Raw genomic sequence first — 19,044 nt, forward strand, 5'->3', positions numbered from 1 at the left:
ACTTTATATATGGTAGAGGCTTTTGTGTTTCCTTAAAAGAAACAAATGTAAGGTCCACATCTGTGAAGTAAGTAAGCATCTGACCGCGAAACCAGGTGGCCCAGGTTCGAATACCAGTCAGGACAAGTTATCTGGTTGAGGTTTTATTCGAGATTTTCCCTCAATCCAATATGGGCAAATGCTGGGTATCTATCGGTGCTGGACTCTAGATTCATTTCACTGGCATTATCACCTTCATTCCATTCAGACGCTAAATATCCTGAGATGTTGATACAGCGATGTAAAATAACTCACTAAAAAAGTAAGACACACACACGTATAAATAAGTTTTATATAGTATAAAGTATTAAACAAAGCTATCAAATTGTTTTATATATATATATATATAGTCCACATCTGTGGTGTAACGGTCAGTGTGTCCGGCCGCGAAACTAGGTGGCCCGGGTTCGAATCCCGGTTGGGGCAAGTTACCTGGTTGAGGTTTTTTCCGGGGTTTTCCCTCAACCCAATACGAGCAAATGCTGGGTAACTTTCGGTGCTGGACCCCGGACTTATTTCACTGGCATTATCACCTTCATTTCATTCAGATGCTAAATAACCTGAGATGTTGATACAGCGTCGTAAAATAACACAATAAAATTATATATATATATATATATATATATATATATATATATATAACTATAAATATGATATTTGTTGCAGATTTCAACATGGCTGATGAAGAAGAAGGGAAGGAATACCGGTGGGAAACTGGTTATGAAAAGACATGGTGAGTATTTATCTTTAGCTGTATTTAGTGAACCTTATTTCAACAGTTCAGCAGTGAACAATGGCAAACATGCATGGATGGATTTTGTGGCAAATAGCTTTCTTTTTGAGAGGAAATGTGATATAAATTCATATTCTATACTTTTATAAATCATAAGAAACTTTTTTGTCTGTCCTGAATCGAATTTAAAATACAGTTTGATAAAAGGTAAAGTACCTCAAAAAGGCAATTTCGTTTCAGTGATTTTATACCATATATAATTTATCTGATTCAGTTAGAGCAACTTTTCTGCCTCTTTCAATTAACATTCTTGCCAGTTATTTGTTCATAAATCATTTCAGAAATTATTTTGACATAGCTGAAGAAATCTTATGTTTGGTATTGTGTCATTGTGGGGAAAGACGTCTCGTTACTTGTGTTCAGAACAAATTTTTTAGTTAATAATCTACTTGCAACTTTTGCAATTGACTTCGATATATCTTACAGGATTTATGCATAATTTTCTCGATCAGAACTGTTTACAAAATTAGAGGAAACACAGTTTTATGAAGGCTCACATAATAATAATAGACATAATGATTCGAGAAGAATGCTAATGCTTACATTGTACCATAAATTTGGAGTCGTCAGAAAGTTGTTGTTGTTGTTTTCTAATGCCAGGCGTTTGACAATAAAGTCATTTGACCTCTTGCACTCCAATATTTTTCAAAGATATTATCATGGCCAGCCACTGAAGCACAGATTTTGAGGTGTTCCGAATCCATTTCTTGGTTTGAGTTGCACAATGGACAATTAGGGGACTGATATATTCCAATTCTATGCAGGTGTTTGGCCAAACAATCATGGCCTGTTGCCAATCTAAATGCAGCTACAGACGATTTTCCTGGTAAATCGGGAATTAACTGTGGATTTTGATGCAGAGAGTTCCATTTTTTCCCTTGGGATTGTGTTATCAAATTTTGTTTGTTGAAGTCTAAGTATGTAGATTTAATAAATCTTTTTACAGAGTAATACGTAGATTTAGTAACAGATCTGTAAGTAGCAGTGCTGCCCTTCTTTGCTAAAGCATCCGCATTCTCGTTTCCCAGGATTCCACAATGGGATGGTATCCATTGGAATACAATTCTTTTATTGAGTGATATTAATTGAGAGAGCATTTTAGTTATTTCTGCTGTTTGAGATGAAGGTGTGTGTTTAGAGACTATTGATAGAATAGCTGCTTTGGAGTCTGACAATATAACTGCATTCCTAAATTTACTGATGTGGCATAGAAGATTCCTGAGACTTTCACTTATTGCAATGATTTTTCCATCAAAACTTGTTGTTCCATACCCAAGAGATCTATAAAGTGAGAAGAGACAGCACAGAGCACCTGCACCGGCACCTTGTTCTCTGGAGATCAAGGATCTGTCAGTGTATAAATGAAGCCAGTTTTGTGGAGGGTATCTAATATTAATTGTCTCTAAAGACAATTGTTTTAGTATTTCAGTGTTTACTTCTGATTTCAGTATTTCTTCTGTTAAATTTAGATTATATTCTATATTTAATAGAGTTAAAGGGTTTGGTTTAATTTGTAAGTTTTCTTTTAAGTTCGGGATATTGATTTTCTGTTTTAATTCTTGAACAATGGATATGAAACTTTTTTGAGTTTTCAATCTACAGAGAGGACTGTATGAATGCCAATTGTTTGCTGGTAATCTAATAAGTTTTTTTTTATATTGAATCAGTGCTTTTTCTTCTATTGTCATTTTGATGCTGTTAAAATTAGTGAGGAATCTCATAGAATCTATTGGAGTTGTTTTGATTCCACCAGTAATGAGTCTGAGAGCTTGGTTTTGAACATATTCTATTTCGTTTATGAAAGGTGAAGTAATTAAAATTTCTCCGCAGTATGTCAGCACTGGCTGTATAAACATTTTGTATGTAGTGTTCAAAGTATTCCTAGAGCATCCCCATTTCTTTCCTGCTAGTCTTTTTAGAAGGGAGAATCTTTTACGAGCTTTTTCAGAAATGTATTTCAAATGGTTGCTCCATGTTAACTTACTATCGAAAATAACTCCAAGATATTTGGATTCATAAGTCCTAGGAAGGTGTTGGTCATTGTATTGGATATTGAATTCTCTTTCTTTTTTACCAAGTGAAAATATTTGGTAGTTACTTTTGCTTAAATTGAGTGTCATCAAATTTGATGTATTCCATTCATGTAGTTGATTTAGAGCTTTAAGAGCAGAATTTTGAATTTTGTCTCTATGTCTGTAAGATCCGGAAGTCCACAAAACTATATCATCTGCAAATAGTGCTGTTTTCATGTTTGATTCTTCTAATAGGGAGGGTAAGTCATTTATATAAATATTGAATATAGTTGTGCTGAGGACAGCGCCCTGAGGTAGACCTCGATATGTTTGTCTGTAACTAGAAAGTGAGTTATTGAATTTAGTGGCAGTGAATCGTTGACTAAGGAATTCTGATATCCATCTGAACATATTGCTGGAGATACCTAATTTCTGGAGTTTTAGTAATAATTTATTTCTCCAAACAGAGTCATATGCTAGCTGAAAGTCAATAAATATTGCCAAGATATCTTCTTTCTTGTTAAAACTGTCTTTTATTTCTTGGCCGAGGCGTATGACTTGTTCACTGGTAGAGTGTAGTTGTCGAAAGCCGGCTTGTCTTGGTGATAAAAGATTTTGGGATTCTAAATACCAAGTTAATCTGTTGGAGATCATGGACTCCATGATTTTTGCTATCATGCTTAATAGTGCTATTGGTCGATAACTATTAACATCATGAGCAGGTTTCCCTTTTTTGTGAATTGGTACAATGATTGCTTTTTTCCAAGCTGCAGGAACTGAGGTGTTCCATGATAAATTGAAAATGGATAAAAGTACAGACTTGGCTTTTTCCCCCAGATGTTTAAAAAATTCGGAATGAATGTTATCGGGGCCAGGAGATTTCTTGGTTTTTAAATTTTGTAAAGCTAGAGTTAATTCTTTGGAAGTAAAATTTTGATGAAATATTTCAGGTTTTGTACTAGTACGTCAGAAAGTAATTATGCTATTTTACGAAGAAAGCAACAATCTAAAAAATGAGGCTAAAAAGAATAAATTCCATGTCTCATTGGGTAGTACATTTAAAGAGCGAGAATTGAAACGAAAAGGAAAGATTAACGAAAAAGATATAGACACTCTATTTTATTTTGTAATTCTTTAATTTGTGTTTGTTGCAGAAAGTTAATATAAAAATGTTCTAATTCTATATATATAAATTAAAGGGAAGCAATCCAAGAAGATGACGAGGGCTTGCTTGAAGGGTCAGTGGCTGAAATTATTCAACGTGCAAAGAGGAAACGACAAGCAGAGAGACACGGCAATATGCGACTGGGTATGATGCGTCACATATACCTGATCATTGATAACTCCGAATGTATGAATAATCAAGATTTGAAACCAACTAGACAGCTTTGTACAATCAAGGTAATGAGCCACATTTCAGACATGCGTTTCTTGAAGTTCACTGTGTATATCACATGAAGTAGGGGAGTAATGTACTGTATCTCACTAATATACCAAGGCATTCGAAAAGTAATGGCAACATAGTTACCGTTTCACACTAAATTTATTTACGTTACTTTTATCATTACGTACTTCATATATAGTCCCCTACCATGTCAACAATGCGTTGCCAAATCCTTGGGAGATGGTGAACTTCATCTGTAGCATCATTTCTGGATCTCTCTCTCACTAATTGATCTAAAGCTCTTTGGGTGTCAGCTCTTGATTGAAAGTGAATGCCTCGCTTCCACCCATCTTGCAATAGTTCATTGTGGTAGAACTTCTCTCCCATAAGCTTCTTTTAATACCTTAAAGCACTGAGTTGCATTTTTTTCCTCTTGCAAGTTAGATTTTTATGGAGCACCTACTGAACATTTGTTAGGGCTACAAATCAGAAACAGTCACTGTATTTACAAAATATGGTTACTTCGAGACTTTCAATATTGCATATTTATGAAATAATTGCTGCTGTATTACATACTACAAGATTTCAGTGGTCACTGCTAGGAGCATTGTTGCCATTACTTATTGAATGCCCTAGTGATATAAATTGGAGGTGTGTGGTGAATATTACATTCCTGTGGAAAAACGTCGATGACTATTTGTTGAGGTGAGTGAATGGTTTCCAGAGTTAATAAGTAAACAGTGAAAATAAGAATTCTTTTTTCCTTCTGTCCTCTTGGAATGAAGCTGAACCTTTGAATTTGTGTAGGATGCTATAATGAAGAAACACAAAACCAGGACATGATCAACAATAGGAAATGCATGAATTTCTGAGGAACTTACACTGTATTTAATATGGACACTAAATATCATTTATTTACTGTGAACCAATATAAGTAGGTACCACTTACATACTTAATATGGAGAAGGTGGGACACTTCAGTAATACATTTTATCTTATCTATCACCTTATTTGGCATGGACATTACATTATTACCATTAGTACAACTCATTTACTTCGCAGAACTGTGAACAGAAGAAAGAAACGTTGTTTGTTTCTGAATGACCTTATGAAATTCACTGCAATTTACACTTTCATATTATACTGTATCTGCAGAATTGCATTTATTGACTTAAGTGATAACCCATTGCTTCTTCTGTCCACTGAGCATTTATCTACAGTAATCTCATTAGAAGTTTTGAATTATCTAGAGGAAATCAAAACTCGAGTGGGATTTAATTGAATATTACACAATTAGAAGAAAGTATATAAATATTAGAAGAAATAAAGTACTCTAATGCAATAAAATATTAATTGACTTACTAAAATACTAAACTGTCTTGAAAATGTACTATTGCACCATCTCATTATTACAAATATTCTGCTAGGTGGCAGTAGTGTGTTATGATCAGCCAACTATACAATCTTCATTAAACTCTATGGATGATTACTAGTCAAGAAGGCTTTGTTGATTCAGTTTCATTTTTATTAAAACAGTTGCATTCCATTTCAATTAACCAATATATATATATATATATATATATATATATATATATATATATATATAGACACACATACACAGACACAGACACACGAGGAAAGGTAAAAAATTTGGACTGTGAATTCTGAAGTCATTCTGAGTCAGAAAGTTCATATGAATATAGGTTTCTGGGATTCCATTGTACCAACTCGCATTTAGAGACAGATGAAGGACAAATTTAAAGTTTATATTCACATATCTAATATTCTAGATGTCGGGGTCGATGTTTTCGCACATTTTCAAAGGTACCTCCTTCTGCTTCAATACACTGTTGTGCTTGGGCGTGAATTGCACTCATCGCCCGGGAGAGTTGCGCATGGCTGTTCTTTATGCGGCGTGCAGCATCCAAAGTATGGTTGATTAGCGCCTCTCTTGTTTTCACCTTCCTTTGGTATACCAAGTCTTTCATTCAACCCCATAGACAGTAAATACTCTTCGATTTGGTACTCTCCTATACAGAAAGCATCGTTCATGTTCAGCAACAGCACACAAGGACCTTCCATCGCACAAACCATAAACATACACAATATTGGCTTATTCTGCAGTCGAAAATTTATAAAGCATCTTGAAAAACACAACTTAACACTTCCGATAACTGTACCTGTATAATTACTGTACTCTAAGTAGCTGACTGAACTGCTGTGAACTGATAAGTGATAGTGTATTTGTGTTATGCGCGGGATCTGTGTCATGACATCAGATAAGGGCGGGCAATTGGACATTTGTAATGCCCCGTCATCCGGTTTGTGAGTTGAATGAATTTATCCAATCTCTCACAATGCAGATTCCAATGTTACGTCATTCATTGTGATCCGTGACCTTGTCTCTCATTTCATGTCAGCAGCATATGGTAATGTCTGATTCACATTGGAGCGAGACATTTTACCAAAAAAATGCGTTTAGCTCCGCCATTGTTCGAAAACGGATCTATGTTCATATGAATTTTTTCACTCAAAATGGCCTAAGATATCGTATACTAAATTTTTTATTTTTCCTCGTGAATCACCCTATATATATATATATATATATATATAAATTAAGGATGATGAAATAAACCTGAATCATTTTAAAAGATACAATTATTGAAAGTATAATGTTGGCAAAAACAAAGAAAAATGCTAGAGAGGTGATAAAAATTGTAGGATAAGCAGCCATGATTGATTGAAACACATTATTCCATAGTGTTTTATTTGTCAAAAGTAGCATAATGTAGTAAAAGTGTAATAGTCAAAGAAAATACTCCTTCAACATTATGCCCAAGTACAGATAAATAAAATTCTACAATTTTCAGCAATTTGGAATACTGCTCCACAGAAACACAACTGTAATGAAAATTTTACCCAGATTTTGTGTAGAAGGATATCTTTCAAACTTTCCTCTTTGTTATTTGACACGAAAGATTTAAATTTGATCACTAGGTCAAATACAGAGACATTATTATGTTGTGATGCGAGAAAACTGTGCGTGACTCATGGCCCACTGCTAACGTGGTTTCCTGTGAGCATGTAACCATTTTTCTGGCACTTTTACCAGACATAACAGTACTAATAATAAATGTTCAATGGTTTGGACTTACCATGCTCACAGTCATTGCTGAAAATGACCCCCAATCTTTCACCATTCTCATCTATTTTTTCTTCTGTAAGAACACTACGTTTTCTGTTTGATTTTTGATTGTTCACTGAGCCTGTTTCTTTAAATCTTTTAACGAGTCTTCTAATTGTTTCAGCAGAACACACAGGTCTGTGCCTTTTATCAGCTGCATCATCTGCAGTCAAATGACGTTTATCAACAAAATGATGCTCCATCTCACCATTTGCAAAATGTGTGGCAAACTCCGAATTGAATTTTCGAGCTCTGGATGGAAATTAGTACAGATTACTTATCCTGTATTATATACTTTAAAATCTTAACTTTTCGTGTATAACTTGAGGTTCTGGAAGTGTAGTGTCATTATTTCTAGAGAATACAAAATTCGGTACACCTGATATTTATTTTTGGCCTTTTATTGATTACAATATCTTATCAATGAAACATGTAAAAAAAAATAACACATGACTGTGGTCCTTAGTATAACATATAGAAAGTGATTATTAATGTTAATATGATTTACAAGAATGCTATAATAATTTATTTTACTCTTTTCAGTTACTGGAAGGTTTCATCGATGAATTCTTTGATCAGAACCCAATAAGCCAGATGGGAATCATCATAACAAAAAACAAACGTGCAGAAAAAATAAGTGAACTAGCTGGGAATCCGAGGAAGCACATAAAGGTATTGAAGATATGAAACTTTGGTGAACATTGTGGTTGGGAATTAAAAACAAATTTTTATTACCAAGTTCATTTTCTTCTGGAAGATTGAACCTTTAATAATTGTTTACATCAGATACTTGTATTAAATAGTAGAAGCTATTATTGTACATTTTCTTATCATGTACACCCTTTGACACGGAAATTGGTTGCTATTCAGAAGACTAAGTCCCACCTCAGAATAGCTTGGAAATCATCATATGCGCTGTGTTTACTTGCATGCATTTTATATAGAAATATTCGAAGCCTTGTTTTTGTATGAAAAGAAGGAGCTCTATCGCTAATCCATAAAGCCTTTGTAAGGAATATGTCATTTCGTGACATACAGATACATCGCTGTTACAACTTGTTTTCATCCTCGGACCTCGATGTTTAATATTTCCCCGTGTCAATCTCTCATTAACCTGAACAACACTTAAACAAATTCACACTGCAGGAGAGCAACCATTTTCCGTATCAAAGGATGTACATTGATATTATCCTATTTACAGTGGAATCCCTCTTAACTGGCACCAAAGAGACAGGCTAGTTCCGGATATGAGATTTTGCCAGATCAAAAAAAAAAAAAAGTTCGTATTTCATGATGCCAAATGTTGAAACTGCAGCCATATGAAGCTTATTTCTCTATCCCTTACTCGTAACTGACTAAACATAAAAACTGTATGGATTTTCCTTATTAAAACACATGACACAACACAAATAATAGACTAATTTTAGGTTGGAATATTCACTGAAAATGAAAGTTCGTGCGAACTTTCTAATGTGGCAACACTGACAGCCCGAACATAACTAACTAAAGATAAAAACTGTATGGATTTTCTTTATTAAAACACATTACATAACACGGAACAACTGGATAATACCCACGGCAGAGCAATGTCGATACGATAGTCGACGTTACTTGCTGGCCACTAGTCACTGGGCCATACCGAGCCATGTCAAACAGAAGACAATCGAAATGGTGGTAGTAAAATTCGCGACTATATTCTTAAATAAATCAGTCTATTAGTCAAGTGCAAGATTTATGCAGTACAACGTCGATGTTTTGAATGCACTAAAAGAAAATGCTTATGTAGTAAGATCTTAAAGTAGGTTATGACAACGAAATAAAGAGGAAAAAGGTATGGTTCACGGAATATCATTTAAATAAGGGAAAGTAAATTTCCGGTCAATGTTCACCAAAGCATTAAGTACATAATTATGACTGCATTGCAGTTTTATTTGTAGCCTAAAGAAAATACCTAGCCTTTTACGGGGAAAAAAAAAAAAAAAAAACTTTTAGGGGCCATGAAATTATTCACCGCTTTCATTATATTACCGTCTATCAATATTACGAAACAAAAACTGTCATAAAGGCCATGACCGATTAGAAACATCGATACTGAAGAGATAAAGCCATTTGGCTGTGATGAAACAAAAGAAAATGCGAGAGAGATTTTAGTTCGAGATAAAATGGACACACAGTTTTGATGACCATACTGTTAGTTATTGGAGAGCGCTTGTAAGATCTGTCTTAATCTTCTATGTAGAAATGTCGTCCAAGCAAATTGGTGGTCCAGAGAAAAATCATTGCAATAGATGAGAGTAACAGTGGTGCTATCTCTCAGTAATGTTCAGAACGAAGGAGGTAGAGAGAAAAAGATACAAATTTCTCCTTCTAACGACACCACAGACCAAAATCATGTTCTTATGTTGGCAACATTGTGTATGTAGTTAAATTTGGTGGTAAATGTAACGGCACGGTTCAAAGGTACCGTGGTAATTCTCCAATATAGCGCATAACACAAATAATACACTAATTTTAGGTTAGAATATTCACTGAAAACGAAAGTTCGTGCGAACTTCCTAATGTGGCAACACTGACAGCCCGAACATAACTAAATAAACATAAAAACTGTGTGAATTTTCTTTATTAAAACACGTCACACAACAGAAATTTTAGGTTCGAATATTCATTGAAAGTGAAAGTTCATGCGAACTTCCTAATGTGGAAAAACTAATGGCCCAGACTGTGGCAATGTGGCAGATTTAAACTTCTTTTTTACCCACCCAAAAGTGCCGATATTTTGGTATTGCTGGTTATTTGGGTACTGGTTACGAGGGATTTTACTGTACTTGAATAAGTTTCCTGAACTACTTGTGTCATCCATGTCACTGTATCTATCTAAATAACTTAACACAAAAAAAGACAGGATAAGTAGATCTTTTTATATTTTACTCTACCTCATATATCAAGTATGAAGTATTGTGATGCTGCAGAAACTGATATTGAAATTTTCACAAAAATACCCACTTTCATTATCCCTCATACTAAAGAAAGTGGTTTTTGACATGCTATATGCTTCTGTACAGTGATTTCTTTTAAACTATTAGATTTTGTTTGTATTCAGTATATACAAGTCAATTTATCAGAGAGTGATACATATACAATATAATAATTTTGAGTATCCCTATGCAGTAATGTTATGGTTAAGCATTGCACACTGCAAGCCAGAAGGTTTCGGGTTTGATTTTTTATGGAGTAATACATTTTCTCCATTGATCTAATCCTTTTGGCCATGGTATGGCTCGGAATTTCACTCAGCTCTAAAAGAAATGAGTACCAGAGTATTTTCTTGGATAAAGGCACTGTAGCTATTAGCCATAACATGCTGCAGGAAGCAACACATTTTATTTTAATGTTTCCAAGAAATGGGATGCAAGACTATACTTGTAGAACTGTTCATTTTAAATAATATGCTTTATTGAAACTGTACCTCACCAGTAGAACTGATAAAATATGTTTATACTCGTAGGTTTCCCTTACTTCACTCACTGTTGTTCCATAATAGTTGTAGTGTCTTGAGGCAGGCATATCTTGCTTTAATGTAATGAAATATTCAAATGTAGCAGAAAGCTAGACACCCCTTCTAATTCAGTTATAAATATATATATTGTGCATTGCAGAAGACAAACTCATTTTACTATAATAAACATGGACATTATGGCGAAGTGAAGAGAAACAAATAGAAGCATTTGAAATGTGAATATGGAGAAGAATGGATCATGTGAAGTGGTCAGACAGAATAAGAAATGAAGCTGTGTTGGAAAGAGTAGGTGAAGAAAGAATGATGCTGAAACTGATCAGGAAGAGAAAAAGGAATTGCCTACTGAAGGATGCACTGGAAGGAATGGTGAATGGGAAAAGAGTTAGTGGCAGAAGAAGATATCAGATGATAGACGATATTAAGATATGTGGATCATATGTGGAGACTAAGTGGAAGGCAGAAAATAGGAAAGATTGGAGAATGCTGGGTTCGCAATGAAAGACCTACCCATGGGCAGAACCCGTATGTATGTATGTATGTATGTATGTATGTACTAACTTTCTTCGGAATTATTTAAGTTTACAAACATCTCCACGTACTGACTAATATCCCAAATACACGTTCAATGCAATGCTGAGTCCTGGACAACCTATAATTTAAAGAATCCATTCCTTATCTATAAGAATTTGTCTGTGTGGGGTATTGTTTTAAGAACTTTGGTTTCAACGGATATATTTCATTACCTGCCTCAACAATACCAAGGAAGCTAAAGTATTTGGCAAGATGAGGCCGAAGATCCACCATGCGATTTCCTGATATTTGCCTTACAATTAGGGAAACTTCGGGAACAACACATCACTGTCGCATGTTGCCAAGACATGTCTCCAAATAAAAGTTGGTCTCCTTTTGCTATATCATGACTAGGGCTAGAATTTTTATGAAATTGCATCTTTTTTCTAGTAAGCCAGAAACATTGCTGCTTTAGTATTTATATGTTATATGATAAACTGAGTGTTTTAAGACATATTTGTTAGGGCATTTTTTTGCATTTTTTGCCTGTTCGAACTCATAAGAGCATTTTTTGTTTTATTCGGTCATTTTTTAGACATTTTCATTTAATTTTAACCATAAATCTCCATTATTGATGTAAAATAATGTTTATTTTCTTTGATATTTTCTCTACATATTTTGTCCATTAATACCCATTATTTTGTATAATATTTCAATCTTCTTTCTACACAAATACTGCCATTTTAACATAGTACACCCCAGGTAATGGATCAGTTCAACCACCCCTTCAATATAGACTCCTCTATAGCTGCTAGTTCCGGATAAGAGTGGCCTTATGGTGGACTACATGGAAACTACATCAGGTAAAATAATTAATTAAAGTGTACTACTTAGAAAAAAATATGTAAAATTAAATAAACTTGAATGTTGGTACTATAATTTAATTTAATTTAATTACTGATCTAAATATTAAGTAGTACAAAACCCCTTTTCCTACTAAACCAATTATGTATTTTAGGGCATTTTTGAAAGATTTTTAGGTCATAAATGCATTGTTTTTAGGACATTTTTTCATGATTTATAGGTCATCAAAATCCTATCCCTAATCATGACATAAGTGTGAACATATGTATTGGTGTCTCATATTGCTGCACCATGTCTCTAGATGCAAGTTGCTTGGCTTCTGTTGCAACATATGTCCTAATGCATACAAATCTTAAAGAATATTAAATTGTTACAAAACTATTAAAACGAATAACGAGGGAGAATGTATAATCTTTATGACACTGATTCTTTAAAACACAGTTTCATTGTAAATATTCTTGAGGAAATATTAACCACACGTTTTTGATTTAGTCACGACTTTATTAAAATGTGTGTTTAAAGAAAATTACGAGTTTAGTACATTATGCATTCTTATTTGTGGGAGTTTTAGGTTATATAATATTATTTACTTTTATTTTTCTTGAATAAGGAAGATATCTATATTATTATCTGAGGGTATATTGGCTAGTTCAGTCTTCTTGGCTGATGTTATACCGCCAGCATTCCATTGTAAGATGTTTAGTTGATTCTGTACCATTAAAGTAGTCCCCGCCCGGAGATCCGATTGGGGGACTATTTTACCTCTGGATAATTTTACCTTAATGGTACTCATTTCATATCGGAGTGAAAAATGGCAAGTTGTAGCCGATTTAAGTGAACACCATATTTTAACGTTTTGGTGGCTACTTCATTCACACAGAACCCCCAGAAAATCTAAATATCTTGGAGTTATTTTCGATAGTAAGTTAACATGGAGCAACCATTTGAAATACATTTCTGAAAAAGCTTGTAAAAAAAGATTCTCCCTTCTAAAAAGACTAGCAGGAAAGAAATGGGGATGCTCTAGGAATACTTTGAACACTACGTACAAAATGTTTATACAGCCAGTGCTGACATACTGCTGAGAAATTTTAATTACTTCACCTGTCATAAACGACATAGAATACGTTCAAAACCAAGCTCTCAGACTCATTACTGGTGGAATCAAAACAACTCCAATAGATTCTATGAGATTCCTCACTAATATCAACAGCATCAAAATGACAATAGAAGAAAAAGCACTGATTCAATATGAAAAACTTATCAGATTACCAGCAAACAATTGGCATTCATACAGTCCTCTCTGTAGATTGAAAACTCAAAAAAGTTTCATATCCATTGTTTAAGAATTAAAACAGAAAATCAATATCCCGAATTTAAAAGAAAACTTACAAATTAAACCTAACCCTTTAATTCTATTAAATATAGAATATAATCTAAATTTAACAGAAGAAATACTGAAATCAGAAGTAAACACTGAAATACTACAACAATTGTCTTTAGAGACAAATAATATTAGGTACCCTCCACAAAACTGGCTTCATTTATACACCTACGGATCCTTGATCTCCAGAGAACAAGGTGCCGGTGCAGGTGTTACGTGCTGTCTCTTCTCACTTTATAGATTTCTTGGATATGGAACAACAAGTTTTGATGGTGAAATCATTGCAATAAGTGAAAGTGTCAGGAATCTTCTATGCCACATCAATAAATTTAGGAATGCAGTTATATTGTCAGACTCCAAAGCAGCTATTCTATCAATAGTCTCTAAACACACACCTTCATCTCAAACAGCAGAAATAACTAAAATGCTCTCTCAATTAATATCACTCAATAAAAGAATTGTATTCCAATGGATACCATCCCATTGTGGAATCTTGGGAAACGAGAATGCGGATGCTTTAGCAAAGAAGGGCAGCATTGTTACTTACAGACCTGTTACTAAATCTACGTATTACTTTGTGAAAAGATTTATTAAATCTACATACTTAGACTTCAACAAACAAAATTTGATAACAAATGGAACTCTCTGCATCAAAATCCACAGTTAATTCCCGATTTACCACGAAAATCGTCTGTAGCTGCATTTAGATTGGCAACAGGCCATGATTGTTTGGCCAAACACCTGCATAGAATTGGAATATATCAGTCCCCTAACTGTCCATTGTGCAACTCAAACCAAGAAATGGATTCGGAACACCTCAAAATCTGTGCTTCAGTGGCTGGCCATGATAATATCTTTGAAAAATATTGGAGTGCAAGAGGTCAAATGACTTTATTGTCAAACGCCTGGCATTAGAAAACAACAACTTTTATTTTTCTTATGACAGTGAAATTGAAGCTATCAGGGTAGCCTTAACTGATATGTCATCAAACTAAATTCAAGAATGTTGTCATCCTGTGCGACTCCAAAGCAGCCATAGAATCTGTAGGTTCCTCTTCATCAATCCAAGACTGTCAAAATCCCATACAACTATTACAAGCAAAACACAAAATCGCAGTACTAGAGTGGGTCCTCTGGCACTGCAACTTATTTGGTAATGAGCAGGCCGATGCCTTGGCAAAAAAAAAAAAAAGGTGCTAAATTTTACAAACATCTCCTAAACCAACACCCTTCCAGACAATAAAATTGTACATCAAAGAAGTTGCCCACAACATCTACTCCCATGAGTTTGCAGAAAAAAAAAAAACATATGGCAAACACTGGAGAAGGGACCTTCTATCAATACCTAACAGACCAAGAAGATTGGCAGTCGCATATTTCGGCTTTGGAATTGGACATGACTGCTTGGCGCAGCATCTCCACTGTTTCGGTATTTATCAAAATCCAACCTGTACCCTTTGTGACCTTCAAGAAGTGATGAATAGGGATCATCTCCAACACTGCCCAGCTCTAAAATCACTGATAGAATGTGCCAGACACTGGGAAGCAAGAAGCCTCATGCCTCTGTTTAGTTCTTTGTGTTTAGTTCTTCAAGGATTTTGTTTAGTTACGTTATTAGTTTTAATTTTAAGTTGTATCAAGTTATATTGTTTTAATCTTGAGGTTGTGTTTAGGTCAAAGATAAGTTATCTATGTACCTGTCATTCGAATAACATAAATTTTTCTGTTATGATTTCAGGCAGTGCAGCAATTAAATGAGGTGCCATGCAGTGGGGAACCTTCATTACAGAATGCCTTAGAACTTGCTTTGCGTTCATTGCGCATGTTACCTTCACATGCTAGCAGAGAAATTTTGATCATAATGGGAAGCTTGACAACTTGTGATCCTGGAGATATATCTGTCACAATTCAGGTTAGTACTGTGAGTTGATTAAATTTACGGTAGAGCTTTGAGTAACTTCGTTAATTCATTCAACACACAGCAATAGTTATTTTAAATTATGGTCATTTAAGCTCATGTTATAGCGACAGTTTGTTACAAAAATAAAACTAGCCACAAATAAACGTCTTTTTTTAGGTTATGATTTTGACAAAACAATGTGGTGTAGTGGTAAAACATCCCAGATTCAACTCCCAAAGCCAGCCACTCTGATTGGAGTTTTTAGTGGTTTCCCTAGTCATAAAAAATTACTATGAATCTAATTATTTGAAAGGCAAATACCACATTGGTTCCCATTTCCACTACAAAAGATAAAGATAATGTTTTCCAAGATCTCAAACCCTACTCATTGTATATGGTCAATATGTCTGCTGATACGTCCTCTAGATGGCATGGGAATAAGCAGACTAGCCAATAGAGACAGCAGTCTGTACAAACTGTAAGACGAATTTCAGGTAAGTCCATGATGAATCCTTGGACTCATCTTGCAATATATAATCTTATCCCATTTCCACCAATATTACATAACTCTATTGGAGCATCCAATGCCTGGTTATACTTAGAACTTCAAGAACAGCAAATTCACTTTTTTAATAACGATAAAAAAAGACTGTGGATGAGTGAGATTTTCAATTGACATGTTGCTACACTTTTTTTACCTGATGCCTCCACAATTGTTAACAGGAGTTGAAAGTGAGTAATGGTTCTTTGCTAATGCTTGGCTTGTTGAAGAACTCCATTTTCTATCTTGTGTCCTAGTAGCATGAAGTTAGGCCTATATCTTCATTTTCAAATGCAATACACCTAGGAGGTGATTTTTGTCTGTAAGATTTGAACCTGCAGTATTTGTGTTCAGAGACAAGCTTGATAACATTTTACGTTGTGTCAGCTAATCTGATCTAGAGGTTACTATAATTCCCATAGATCTTAAGTTAGCAGAAAGGAAATTGACAATAGTGAAAGTAATAGTACTGCCCGTGTCTCACGTCCTGAACCGAGAGTTCCCTAGTGCTTATAACCACGCCTCTTAGGTCTGCTCGGACCGGCACGGCAGCTGCAGCATGCGGGACGGCAGCATATTACATGTTCTGAAAACATTATCCTGTGCCATTGCAGGGGTCTTTACTGTCTATAATACCGGATACTCTAATCGTGGTTACCACTATCACTATTATCTCTGATGGCGATGATAATGTAGGTACACACTAGGCTACTCTTCGTTCAGTCTGGACAACTGCTGAATTGCCATAGAGCAGCATTTCTCAAAGTATGTTCCGGGGTTCCTTGAGCCCTATATGATTTTAAATTTTATTTTATACTTTTTTTTACTTGGTTGTTTAACGACATTGTATCAACTACTAAGTTATTTTGCATCGATGGGATTGATGATAGCGAAATGGTATTTGGCGAGATGAGGTCGGGGATTCGCCAAAGATCACATGACATTCGCCTTACGGTTGGGGAAAACCTCGGGAAAAATCGAACCAGGTAATCAGCCCAAGAGGGAATCGAACCCGCACCCGAGCGCAACTCTGGATCGATAGGCAAGCGCCTTAGCCGACTGGGTTGCTCCGTGGCTATTTTATACTTTGTGGATACTGTAAAAATATATAAATGTTACGAAAATATGAATCAATAATAACATGAAACCACCGATGATAATAATAATAATAATAATAATATTCCAAGATTGTACGTAATAATAATATTCCAATAATATGCGTAATAACAATATGTTTAGGCCTAATGAACATCTAAAACGGAAAATACCCATAATACTTATCACTTTCATCACTGGAATCTCTGCGTATGTGTCCACTAAAACAAAATACCGAAAAGACAAACTGCATAAGTACAATAGAAATGAGACTACAACTTTCCGCCATAAAACCAGATTGCAGGCTTAAAAAGCAAATACATTCGTCCCACTGAACAGAATTATTGAGATACTAGCTCTCACTTGTCTGTTAACTATTAAATACTAATAAAATATTATAAGCATTCCGCAGTTACACTTTAGGTTAAAAGGGGTTTCGCGGTGGAAAAACGTTTGAGGAACACTGCCATAGAGGAAAGAGTTTACGGATGTGTACACATGACAACCGTAATCGCGATTAGGTCGATAATCTCAAGTAGAGACTGTAGTCTACCACTGGTATTAGTGTTTAGTTACAGGAATTGATAAGTAGGACATAATTTGTTTTGTGAGGGGACAGCCTATACATTCGCCTGTCCATGGCTGATCTTGCTCCATAGCTGACGAAACAAATCCTGAAAAGGCCGATGTGTTGAACGTAGGGTAGTAGGCACATGTGGTACCCAGGACCTCCCATTCACCCCCTCTGCGTCTCGCCCCACAAAGAAACAGCTCAGGAAGTGAGGCACGGGCAGTACATCTTGCTGTGGAAGAATGTTAAAGGCATATGAGCAGGTGGCATCTAATTAAGAGACTAAGAATGTACAATTATATGCTGTTTCAAAATTATGTCGTAATTAAAATGATTTGTTACCCACTGACCACTTAGTGGATCAGGATGAGAATTGAGTATTTTTAATTTATGTACATACATGCAATTATGCATTTCTTTCTGTATGCATAGTAATATATTTGCCTCTTGTTTTTCAGAATTTGAAATCTCAGGGTGTCCGCTGCTCAGTAATTGCTTTAGCTGCCCAAGTACATGTATGCCATAAACTTTGTCGTGAGACAGGTGGCTTGTTTGGCGTAATCCTGGATGACTGTCATTTTCGTGATCAGTTGTACCAACACGTTGATCCTCCACCTGCAGCAACATTCCTTGACTCATCACTGATAAAGATGGGATTTCCACATCACATGGTGCAGGAAGGGAAGGAAACTCCTCTCACAATGTGTTTATGGTAAGAATAGTATACTCTTTTATGCCACTTCATTGTTTAGGAATAAAGTGTGTTCTCTTTTTTGTGAGCAACAGTTTTGAGTTCAACCGTGTAATGTTAATGTAATTGATTGTCCTGCAGTGGCTGAGTGGTCAGACCTTCAGCCTGTCACGCAGGCAGTTCGTGTTCGAGTCCTGGTCAGGCCTGGGATGTTTCGAAAACTCCATAGTGACACTTGTGGCAGACAAGATCGTACTTGGGGTTTTTCCTTAGTTTTTTTCCGTTTCCCCATATTAAATATTTATATCATCCCATGTTCAGAAACATACAAGGCTAAAGGTATATAAAACACTAGCTCGACCAATCCTCACCTATGGTAGCAAGGCATGGACAATCAGAAAAGCTAATGAGCAAAGGCTGACGACAGCTGAAATGAGGTTCATGAGACTAACAGCGGGATGCTCTTTGCTGGAACACCGTAAAAATGTGGACATACTGCAGAAACTAAAAATGGATCCTATAGTTAATTTTGTTCAACAATATCGACTTCAGTGGAAAA

General features: G+C 35.2%; 1 protein-coding gene across 6 annotated transcripts in view; it reads left to right on the plus strand.

The window, feature by feature from the left end:
• Positions 1–19,044, plus strand: part of Ssl1 (general transcription factor IIH subunit 2 Ssl1) — a 51,848-nt gene that overhangs the window by 17,634 nt on the left and 15,170 nt on the right. For all 6 annotated transcript variants that reach the window (XR_011333851.1, XR_011333854.1, XR_011333852.1 and 3 more), the window contains exons 2-6: positions 706–772; positions 4,044–4,245; positions 7,956–8,084; positions 15,426–15,599; positions 18,253–18,506. Coding sequence is in view for 2 of the 6 variants with exons in the window: in XM_069834651.1 (XP_069690752.1) it covers positions 706–772; positions 4,044–4,245; positions 7,956–8,084; positions 15,426–15,599; positions 18,253–18,506 (826 nt within the window). In the remaining 4 variants the exon portion in view is untranslated. The remainder of the gene's footprint in view (positions 1–705; positions 773–4,043; positions 4,246–7,955; positions 8,085–15,425; positions 15,600–18,252; positions 18,507–19,044) is intronic.

The sequence above is a fragment of the Periplaneta americana genome, chromosome 9 (genome assembly GCF_040183065.1).
Source record: "Periplaneta americana isolate PAMFEO1 chromosome 9, P.americana_PAMFEO1_priV1, whole genome shotgun sequence".
NCBI classification, from domain to species: Eukaryota; Metazoa; Arthropoda; class Insecta; order Blattodea; family Blattidae; genus Periplaneta; species Periplaneta americana.